Genomic DNA, 11,708 nt, shown 5'->3' with positions numbered 1-11,708 from the left:
CATCTGCCCGAGGCCAATTAGGGTGACGGTTTGAAGGTTGGAAGGCTCTTGAGGGCAGACCCACAGAGCACTGTGGGTCCAGGAACAGAGCTATTACCCACTTTGAAGCGGCTACCCTGTCAAGTTGCCTTCTTGGAAAGATGGGGTTATTAAGGCTTTTGGGGCTCTTAATGTCATACTTGCTTTCTTTGAGCTTGTTCCGTGCAGACATGTGCTAACAGTTGGGTTTAGCTAAATGATCACACCTTAGGTAAGCCCACAGAAAGCACCACTATCACACATGTCATTCTGAGGTAGTTCTGTTCCTTTTTCGGGTACAGGCTGGTACTTAGTAAATGCCATTAATTGACTGGTGGTTTGCTTGGCTACTGTTGCTTTTATAATGGACTGAATACTTTCAGTCAGGAGGGGTAAGAGGCAAGGAAGTATTACGCATCCTCCTAATGACTCCTCCTCCTCCTATCAGGGTTTTAACCTCTCCAAACTATAAACGTCATTCTCTGAAGAGGGAATCTAGTGACCACCCTTACCATGTCTGAACTGGAACGTGAGCTAGTTTTCACATCCTGGCTGTACTTTCCATGACTACTTGTCCCTTATCATCAATTTCTTTTTTAAATTATTTATTTTCTTTATTTTTTTAAATTATACTTAAGTTCTGGGGTACATGTGCAGAACGTGCAGGTTTGTTACAGAGGTATACGTGTGCCACGGTGGCTTGCCGCATCCATCACCCCGTCATCTACATTAGGTAACTCTTCTGATGCCCTCCCTCCCGTATCCCCCCACCCAGCTATCTCTTCCCTAGCCCCCACCTCCTGACAGGCTCTGGTGTGTGATAGTCCCCTCCTCGTGTCCGTGCGTTCTCGTTGTTCCACATGCGCTTACGGGTGAGAACATGGCGGTGTCTGCTTTTCTGTTCTTGTGTCAGTTTGCTGTGAATGATGGTTCCCGGCTTCATCCATGTCCTTGTAAAGGACATAAACTCATCCTTTTTTATGACTGCATAGTATTCCATGGTGCATATGTGCCACATTTTCCTTATCTAGTGTATCACTGATGGGCCTTTGGGTTGGTTCCAAGTCTTTGCTCTTGTGAACAGTGCTGCAATAAACATACGTGTGTGTGTGTCTCTATAATAGAATGATTTATAATTTTTTGGGTATGTGGCCAGTAATGGGATTGCTGGGTCAAATGGTCTTTCTAGTTCTAGATCCTTGAGGAATTGCCACACTGTCTTCCACAATGGTTGAACTAATTGACACTCCCACCAGCAGTGTAAAAGTGTTCCTGTGTCTCCACATCCTCTCCAGCATCTGTCGTCCGCTGACTTTTTTTTTTTTGACAGAGTCTCGCTCTGGAGTACAGTGGTGTGATCTCAGCTCACCGCAACCTCAGCCTCCTGAGTAGCTGGGATTACAGGCGCTTGTCACCACGCCCGGCTACCTTTTTGTACCGTGTTAGCCAGGATGAGCTCGATCTCCTGACCTCACGATTTGCCTGACTTGACCTCCCAAAGTGCTGGGATTACAGGCGTGAGCCACTGAGACTGGCCCATTAACATCTAGTTTTTTTCTGCGTCTGTGTAGGTTTTTATTATTTTTTGGACACGTATAGTCAAAATGGATTTTCATACTTGGAGTAATTTTGTTTTCGTGTATTTTATGTTATTTTGAGACAGGCTCTCGCTTTGTTACCCAGGCTAGAGCACGGTGGCATGATCTTAGGCAATCTTAGCTCACTGCAACCTCTGCCCTCAGGTCAGCCATCCTCCACCCTCAGCCTCCCAAGTAGCTGGGACCACAGGTGCGTGCCACCATGCCCGGCTAATTTTGTTTTCTGTGAGTGTGTGTAGGTTGTATTTTGTGGTCATATATGTACAAAATGGATTTTTGGTCAGGCACGGTGGCTCACGCCTGTAGTCTCCCAGCACTTTGAGAGGCCAAGGTGGGTGGATCACCTGAGGTTGGGAGTTCAAGACCAACCTGACCGAAATGGAGAAACCCTGTCTCCACTAAAAGGACAAAAAATTAGCCAGGCGTGGCATTGCATACCTGTAATCCCAGCTGCTCAGGAGGCTGAGGCAGGAGAATCACGAACCCGGGAGGTGGAGGTTGCTGTGAGCCAAGATTGCGCCATTGCACTCTAGCCTGAGCAACAAGAGCAAAACTCTGTCTCAAATAATAATAATAACAATTAATTAATTAAAAACAAAATGGATTTTCATACTTTGAGAAGTTTAGTTTTCATGTATTTTGTTTGGAGAGGAGGTCTTGCTTTGTTGCCCAGGCTGGAGACCAGTGGGGCAGTCTTAGATCATAGCAACCTTCACCCTCAGGCTGGAGCCATCTTCGCACCTCAGCCTCTTAAGTAGCTGGGACCACAGGTGCCTGCCACCATGCTTGGCTAATTTTTTTTTTTTTTTGAGACAGAGTCTCTGTTGCCCAGGCTGGAGTGCAGTGGTGCAATCTCAGGTCACTGCAACCTTTGCCTCACGGGATCAAGCATTTCTCCTGCCTCCACCTTCCGGGTAGCTGGGATTATAGGCATGTGCCCCTGTGCCCGGCCGATCTTTCATAGTGGACATTGTCATCTTTGAAGACATTACTCATGCTCTGCCTCATGTAGATACTGAATGTCACTTGGTGTGTCATTGAAAAGTTTCTAACATTTCTATAACAGAAACCCTGCATTGATTTTTTGTTTGTATATTTCTTCTGTCATCCACAAACAGAAAAAATACTGAGAGGGAATCGTGACCTCTTGAAAAGGTATAATAAACACACCTGGGAAGACATAATGTGGTGAAAAATCCCGTTCTCCATTCGTCAGAACATGCCCTACAATTAAATCCGTGCTTTCACCTCTCTCCTCTTCTCATTCTCTGTAAAGATCAGAACTCCTCCCATAACCATGTGGTTAAAGTGTGTTTTCATTTCAGGGTCTATTGACATTCCGGGATGTGGCCATCGAAGTCTCTCAGGAGGAGTGGAGATGCCTGGACCCTGCTCAGAGGACTTTATGCAGGGACGTGATGTTGGAGAACTACAGGAACCTGGTCTCCCTGGGTGAGTCCAACTTCCCCCAGAAGCGGGGACGTGCCCTTGCGTGTGCTCGTATTTTCTCTTGTTGCCTCTTGGGAGCCGCGTCCGTGCTTTATAGTGGGAAATGAGAGACCTGGAGAGGCCGGTGGGGTTGCAGGAGAATTTTATTTAATGTGATCATGGGCTCAGCAGAATTGCTTCGTAATTCTGAGCAAAGGACAAAGAAAATGGGGTCCCTTTTATGCAGCTATCTGGTACAGGATGACGAAGTAGGAAGCAGGTTTACAGAAGCTAGAACAAAGAACAGAGAACAGTTAATCAGCATGCGACGTGTCTCGTGATGCACTTCACATTTGAAAGGGAACATTCTGAGAAACACATTCTGCAGTTTTGAGCTTATCTGCTCTGTGACCTTGCAGCTGGTCAGTAAGAAAAAGGAAAATTTTTAGATGCCCGGGAACTTTGCTAAGGGAGGCGAGGATGATAGATAAGGTTAAATGGTTTGCAGGAAGGCAATTAATATTCTCCTTCAGCAGAGCTGGGGGTGGTTATCATATGAAACGGGACACAACGCAGCAAAATTGACTTTAGTATGTAGCAACTAGAAATCACAAGGTTTTGTTTTGCCATTCCTTGTTGCTTTTTATAAATAACACTTTACTAGAAAGCAGCACCACCACTGTGACAGCTAATTACTGTTACCTTTAGAGGTATGCCATTTTTGGTTTGTTTTTCTCTCTCCTTTTTCCCTTCTTCTTTTTCTTGGTTTCATCTGATTGGTATTTCTTTTTTTATTTTTATTTTCATTTTTTTAAAAACAGGGTTTCACCATGTTGGCCAGGCTGGTCTTGAACTCCTGACCTCAGGTGATCCGCCTGCCTGGGCCTCCCAAAGTGCTGAGATTACAGGCGTGAGCCACCACGCCCAGCCTCTGATTAGTATTTCTATGAGGTGATTTACTAGATTTATTTAAGTATATCTAATACCTGGTAGCTCAGTGTCTGGGCGGAAGGGTTAATCAAGTGCATTGTAGATCCTTTTAAGGAAAGTCTTTAAGATTGCCTTCATACCTTGACTTGATGATTGACAGTAGGCTGGGGTGTTAGCTCATGGTGAACGTATAGCATTAGATCCTTTTAGATCAGAAGCTCCTTTCCGGCCATGAAAGGCACAAGATCAACTCTCCCTTGGCTCCTGATGGCCCCTTCTCGACTGTGCCTGTCTTAGGTTGCCCCTCCTCTGAGGATTCTTACCCGTCTTTGGCTAACCAGCCATCTGCCCGAGGCCAATTAGGGTGACGGTTTGAAGGTTGGAAGGCTCTTGAGGGCAGACCCACAGAGCACTGTGGGTCCAGGAACAGAGCTATTACCCACTTTGAAGCGGCTACCCTGTCAAGTTGCCTTCTTGGAAAGATGGGGTTATTAAGGCTTTTGGGGCTCTTAATGTCATACTTGCTTTCTTTGAGCTTGTTCCGTGCAGACATGTGCTAACAGTTGGGTTTAGCTAAATGATCACACCTTAGGTAAGCCCACAGAAAGCACCACTATCACACATGTCATTCTGAGGTAGTTCTGTTCCTTTTTCGGGTACAGGCTGGTACTTAGTAAATGCCATTAATTGACTGGTGGTTTGCTTGGCTACTGTTGCTTTTATAATGGACTGAATACTTTCAGTCAGGAGGGGTAAGAGGCAAGGAAGTATTACGCATCCTCCTAATGACTCCTCCTCCTCCTATCAGGCTTTTAACCTCTCCAAACTATAAACGTCATTCTCTGAAGAGGGAATCTAGTGACCACCCTTACCATGTCTGAACTGGAACGTGAGCTAGTTTTCACATCCTGGCTGTACTTTCCATGACTACTTGTCCCTTATCATCAATTTCTTTTTTAAATTATTTATTTTCTTTATTTTTTTAAATTATACTTAAGTTCTGGGGTACATGTGCAGAACGTGCAGGTTTGTTACAGAGGTATACGTGTGCCACGGTGGCTTGCCGCATCCATCACCCCGTCATCTACATTAGGTAACTCTTCTGATGCCCTCCCTCCCGTATCCCCCCACCCAGCTATCTCTTCCCTAGCCCCCACCTCCTGACAGGCTCTGGTGTGTGATAGTCCCCTCCTCGTGTCCGTGCGTTCTCGTTGTTCCACATGCGCTTACGGGTGAGAACATGGCGGTGTCTGCTTTTCTGTTCTTGTGTCAGTTTGCTGTGAATGATGGTTCCCGGCTTCATCCATGTCCTTGTAAAGGACATAAACTCATCCTTTTTTATGACTGCATAGTATTCCATGGTGCATATGTGCCACATTTTCCTTATCTAGTGTATCACTGATGGGCCTTTGGGTTGGTTCCAAGTCTTTGCTCTTGTGAACAGTGCTGCAATAAACATACGTGTGTGTGTGTCTCTATAATAGAATGATTTATAATTTTTTGGGTATGTGGCCAGTAATGGGATTGCTGGGTCAAATGGTCTTTCTAGTTCTAGATCCTTGAGGAATTGCCACACTGTCTTCCACAATGGTTGAACTAATTGACACTCCCACCAGCAGTGTAAAAGTGTTCCTGTGTCTCCACATCCTCTCCAGCATCTGTCGTCCGCTGACTTTTTTTTTTTTGACAGAGTCTCGCTCTGGAGTACAGTGGTGTGATCTCAGCTCACCGCAACCTCAGCCTCCTGAGTAGCTGGGATTACAGGCGCTTGTCACCACGCCCGGCTACCTTTTTGTACCGTGTTAGCCAGGATGAGCTCGATCTCCTGACCTCACGATTTGCCTGACTTGACCTCCCAAAGTGCTGGGATTACAGGCGTGAGCCACTGAGACTGGCCCATTAACATCTAGTTTTTTTCTGCGTCTGTGTAGGTTTTTATTATTTTTTGGACACGTATAGTCAAAATGGATTTTCATACTTGGAGTAATTTTGTTTTCGTGTATTTTATGTTATTTTGAGACAGGCTCTCGCTTTGTTACCCAGGCTAGAGCACGGTGGCATGATCTTAGGCAATCTTAGCTCACTGCAACCTCTGCCCTCAGGTCAGCCATCCTCCACCCTCAGCCTCCCAAGTAGCTGGGACCACAGGTGCGTGCCACCATGCCCGGCTAATTTTGTTTTCTGTGAGTGTGTGTAGGTTGTATTTTGTGGTCATATATGTACAAAATGGATTTTTGGTCAGGCACGGTGGCTCACGCCTGTAGTCTCCCAGCACTTTGAGAGGCCAAGGTGGGTGGATCACCTGAGGTTGGGAGTTCAAGACCAACCTGACCGAAATGGAGAAACCCTGTCTCCACTAAAAGGACAAAAAATTAGCCAGGCGTGGCATTGCATACCTGTAATCCCAGCTGCTCAGGAGGCTGAGGCAGGAGAATCACGAACCCGGGAGGTGGAGGTTGCTGTGAGCCAAGATTGCGCCATTGCACTCTAGCCTGAGCAACAAGAGCAAAACTCTGTCTCAAATAATAATAATAACAATTAATTAATTAAAAACAAAATGGATTTTCATACTTTGAGAAGTTTAGTTTTCATGTATTTTGTTTGGAGAGGAGGTCTTGCTTTGTTGCCCAGGCTGGAGACCAGTGGGGCAGTCTTAGATCATAGCAACCTTCACCCTCAGGCTGGAGCCATCTTCGCACCTCAGCCTCTTAAGTAGCTGGGACCACAGGTGCCTGCCACCATGCTTGGCTAATTTTTTTTTTTTTTTGAGACAGAGTCTCTGTTGCCCAGGCTGGAGTGCAGTGGTGCAATCTCAGGTCACTGCAACCTTTGCCTCACGGGATCAAGCATTTCTCCTGCCTCCACCTTCCGGGTAGCTGGGATTATAGGCATGTGCCCCTGTGCCCGGCCGATCTTTCATAGTGGACATTGTCATCTTTGAAGACATTACTCATGCTCTGCCTCATGTAGATACTGAATGTCACTTGGTGTGTCATTGAAAAGTTTCTAACATTTCTATAACAGAAACCCTGCATTGATTTTTTGTTTGTATATTTCTTCTGTCATCCACAAACAGAAAAAATACTGAGAGGGAATCGTGACCTCTTGAAAAGGTATAATAAACACACCTGGGAAGACATAATGTGGTGAAAAATCCCGTTCTCCATTCGTCAGAACATGCCCTACAATTAAATCCGTGCTTTCACCTCTCTCCTCTTCTCATTCTCTGTAAAGATCAGAACTCCTCCCATAACCATGTGGTTAAAGTGTGTTTTCATTTCAGGGTCTATTGACATTCCGGGATGTGGCCATCGAAGTCTCTCAGGAGGAGTGGAGATGCCTGGACCCTGCTCAGAGGACTTTATGCAGGGACGTGATGTTGGAGAACTACAGGAACCTGGTCTCCCTGGGTGAGTCCAACTTCCCCCAGAAGCGGGGACGTGCCCTTGCGTGTGCTCGTATTTTCTCTTGTTGCCTCTTGGGAGCCGCGTCCGTGCTTTATAGTGGGAAATGAGAGACCTGGAGAGGCCGGTGGGGTTGCAGGAGAATTTTATTTAATGTGATCATGGGCTCAGCAGAATTGCTTCGTAATTCTGAGCAAAGGACAAAGAAAATGGGGTCCCTTTTATGCAGCTATCTGGTACAGGATGACGAAGTAGGAAGCAGGTTTACAGAAGCTAGAACAAAGAACAGAGAACAGTTAATCAGCATGCGACGTGTCTCGTGATGCACTTCACATTTGAAAGGGAACATTCTGAGAAACACATTCTGCAGTTTTGAGCTTATCTGCTCTGTGACCTTGCAGCTGGTCAGTAAGAAAAAGGAAAATTTTTAGATGCCCGGGAACTTTGCTAAGGGAGGCGAGGATGATAGATAAGGTTAAATGGTTTGCAGGAAGGCAATTAATATTCTCCTTCAGCAGAGCTGGGGGTGGTTATCATATGAAACGGGACACAACGCAGCAAAATTGACTTTAGTATGTAGCAACTAGAAATCACAAGGTTTTGTTTTGCCATTCCTTGTTGCTTTTTATAAATAACACTTTACTAGAAAGCAGCACCACCACTGTGACAGCTAATTACTGTTACCTTTAGAGGTATGCCATTTTTGGTTTGTTTTTCTCTCTCCTTTTTCCCTTCTTCTTTTTCTTGGTTTCATCTGATTGGTATTTCTTTTTTTATTTTTATTTTCATTTTTTTAAAAACAGGGTTTCACCATGTTGGCCAGGCTGGTCTTGAACTCCTGACCTCAGGTGATCCGCCTGCCTGGGCCTCCCAAAGTGCTGAGATTACAGGCGTGAGCCACCACGCCCAGCCTCTGATTAGTATTTCTATGAGGTGATTTACTAGATTTATTTAAGTATATCTAATACCTGGTAGCTCAGTGTCTGGGCGGAAGGGTTAATCAAGTGCATTGTAGATCCTTTTAAGGAAAGTCTTTAAGATTGCCTTCATACCTTGACTTGATGATTGACAGTAGGCTGGGGTGTTAGCTCATGGTGAACGTATAGCATTAGATCCTTTTAGATCAGAAGCTCCTTTCCGGCCATGAAAGGCACAAGATCAACTCTCCCTTGGCTCCTGATGGCCCCTTCTCGACTGTGCCTGTCTTAGGTTGCCCCTCCTCTGAGGATTCTTACCCGTCTTTGGCTAACCAGCCATCTGCCCGAGGCCAATTAGGGTGACGGTTTGAAGGTTGGAAGGCTCTTGAGGGCAGACCCACAGAGCACTGTGGGTCCAGGAACAGAGCTATTACCCACTTTGAAGCGGCTACCCTGTCAAGTTGCCTTCTTGGAAAGATGGGGTTATTAAGGCTTTTGGGGCTCTTAATGTCATACTTGCTTTCTTTGAGCTTGTTCCGTGCAGACATGTGCTAACAGTTGGGTTTAGCTAAATGATCACACCTTAGGTAAGCCCACAGAAAGCACCACTATCACACATGTCATTCTGAGGTAGTTCTGTTCCTTTTTCGGGTACAGGCTGGTACTTAGTAAATGCCATTAATTGACTGGTGGTTTGCTTGGCTACTGTTGCTTTTATAATGGACTGAATACTTTCAGTCAGGAGGGGTAAGAGGCAAGGAAGTATTACGCATCCTCCTAATGACTCCTCCTCCTCCTATCAGGCTTTTAACCTCTCCAAACTATAAACGTCATTCTCTGAAGAGGGAATCTAGTGACCACCCTTACCATGTCTGAACTGGAACGTGAGCTAGTTTTCACATCCTGGCTGTACTTTCCATGACTACTTGTCCCTTATCATCAATTTCTTTTTTAAATTATTTATTTTCTTTATTTTTTTAAATTATACTTAAGTTCTGGGGTACATGTGCAGAACGTGCAGGTTTGTTACAGAGGTATACGTGTGCCACGGTGGCTTGCCGCATCCATCACCCCGTCATCTACATTAGGTAACTCTTCTGATGCCCTCCCTCCCGTATCCCCCCACCCAGCTATCTCTTCCCTAGCCCCCACCTCCTGACAGGCTCTGGTGTGTGATAGTCCCCTCCTCGTGTCCGTGCGTTCTCGTTGTTCCACATGCGCTTACGGGTGAGAACATGGCGGTGTCTGCTTTTCTGTTCTTGTGTCAGTTTGCTGTGAATGATGGTTCCCGGCTTCATCCATGTCCTTGTAAAGGACATAAACTCATCCTTTTTTATGACTGCATAGTATTCCATGGTGCATATGTGCCACATTTTCCTTATCTAGTGTATCACTGATGGGCATTTGGGTTGGTTCCAAGTCTTTGCTCTTGTGAACAGTGCTGCAATAAACATACGTGTGTGTGTGTCTCTATAATAGAATGATTTATAATTTTTTGGGTATGTGGCCAGTAATGGGATTGCTGGGTCAAATGGTCTTTCTAGTTCTAGATCCTTGAGGAATTGCCACACTGTCTTCCACAATGGTTGAACTAATTGACACTCCCACCAGCAGTGTAAAAGTGTTCCTGTGTCTCCACATCCTCTCCAGCATCTGTCGTCCGCTGACTTTTTTTTTTTTGACAGAGTCTCGCTCTGGAGTACAGTGGTGTGATCTCAGCTCACCGCAACCTCAGCCTCCTGAGTAGCTGGGATTACAGGCGCTTGTCACCACGCCCGGCTACCTTTTTGTACCGTGTTAGCCAGGATGAGCTCGATCTCCTGACCTCACGATTTGCCTGACTTGACCTCCCAAAGTGCTGGGATTACAGGCGTGAGCCACTGAGACTGGCCCATTAACATCTAGTTTTTTTCTGCGTCTGTGTAGGTTTTTATTATTTTTTGGACACGTATAGTCAAAATGGATTTTCATACTTGGAGTAATTTTGTTTTCGTGTATTTTATGTTATTTTGAGACAGGCTCTCGCTTTGTTACCCAGGCTAGAGCACGGTGGCATGATCTTAGGCAATCTTAGCTCACTGCAACCTCTGCCCTCAGGTCAGCCATCCTCCACCCTCAGCCTCCCAAGTAGCTGGGACCACAGGTGCGTGCCACCATGCCCGGCTAATTTTGTTTTCTGTGAGTGTGTGTAGGTTGTATTTTGTGGTCATATATGTACAAAATGGATTTTTGGTCAGGCACGGTGGCTCACGCCTGTAGTCTCCCAGCACTTTGAGAGGCCAAGGTGGGTGGATCACCTGAGGTTGGGAGTTCAAGACCAACCTGACCGAAATGGAGAAACCCTGTCTCCACTAAAAGGACAAAAAATTAGCCAGGCGTGGCATTGCATACCTGTAATCCCAGCTGCTCAGGAGGCTGAGGCAGGAGAATCACGAACCCGGGAGGTGGAGGTTGCTGTGAGCCAAGATTGCGCCATTGCACTCTAGCCTGAGCAACAAGAGCAAAACTCTGTCTCAAATAATAATAATAACAATTAATTAATTAAAAACAAAATGGATTTTCATACTTTGAGAAGTTTAGTTTTCATGTATTTTGTTTGGAGAGGAGGTCTTGCTTTGTTGCCCAGGCCGGAGACCAGTGGGGCAGTCTTAGATCATAGCAACCTTCACCCTCAGGCTGGAGCCCTCTTCGCACCTCAGCCTCTTAAGTAGCTGGGACCACAGGTGCCTGCCACCATGCTTGGCTAATTTTTTTTTTTTTTTGAGACAGAGTCTCTGTTGCCCAGGCTGGAGTGCAGTGGTGCAATCTCAGGTCACTGCAACCTTTGCCTCACGGGATCAAGCATTTCTCCTGCCTCCACCTTCCGGGTAGCTGGGATTATAGGCATGTGCCCCTGTGCCCGGCCGATCTTTCATAGTGGACATTGTCATCTTTGAAGACATTACTCATGCTCTGCCTCATGTAGATACTGAATGTCACTTGGTGTGTCATTGAAAAGTTTCTAACATTTCTATAACAGAAACCCTGCATTGATTTTTTGTTTGTATATTTCTTCTGTCATCCACAAACAGAAAAAATACTGAGAGGGAATCGTGACCTCTTGAAAAGGTATAATAAACACACCTGGGAAGACATAATGTGGTGAAAAATCCCGTTCTCCATTCGTCAGAACATGCCCTACAATTAAATCCGTGCTTTCACCTCTCTCCTCTTCTCATTCTCTGTAAAGATCAGAACTCCTCCCATAACCATGTGGTTAAAGTGTGTTTTCATTTCAGGGTCTATTGACATTCCGGGATGTGGCCATCGAAGTCTCTCAGGAGGAGTGGAGATGCCTGGACCCTGCTCAGAGGACTTTATGCAGGGACGTGATGTTGGAGAACTACAGGAACCTGGTCTCCCTGGGTGAGTCC

At 45.8% G+C, this 11,708-nt stretch overlaps 1 protein-coding gene across 2 annotated transcripts in view; it reads left to right on the top strand.

Moving 5' to 3' along the window:
• Positions 1-10,999: 10,999 nt before the first annotated feature.
• ZNF83 (zinc finger protein 83) overlaps positions 11,000-11,708 on the top strand; it is a 90,817-nt gene continuing 90,108 nt past the window's right edge. Inside the window, exon 1 of one of the 2 annotated variants that reach the window (XM_064380916.1) lies at positions 11,000-11,700. In XM_064380916.1, coding sequence (XP_064236986.1) covers positions 11,667-11,700 — 34 coding nt within the window. In that variant the 5' untranslated portion in view covers positions 11,000-11,666. The remainder of the gene's footprint in view (positions 11,701-11,708) is intronic. The other variant, XR_010344210.1, reaches the window with a different exon arrangement.

Source organism: Aotus nancymaae, unplaced genomic scaffold (genome assembly GCF_030222135.1).
Source record: "Aotus nancymaae isolate 86718 unplaced genomic scaffold, 86718_ANA_hifiasm-v0.15.2.pri h1tg000028l, whole genome shotgun sequence".
Classification (NCBI taxonomy): Eukaryota; Metazoa; Chordata; class Mammalia; order Primates; family Aotidae; genus Aotus; species Aotus nancymaae.
This window is presented reverse-complemented; position numbering and strand designations above follow the sequence as displayed.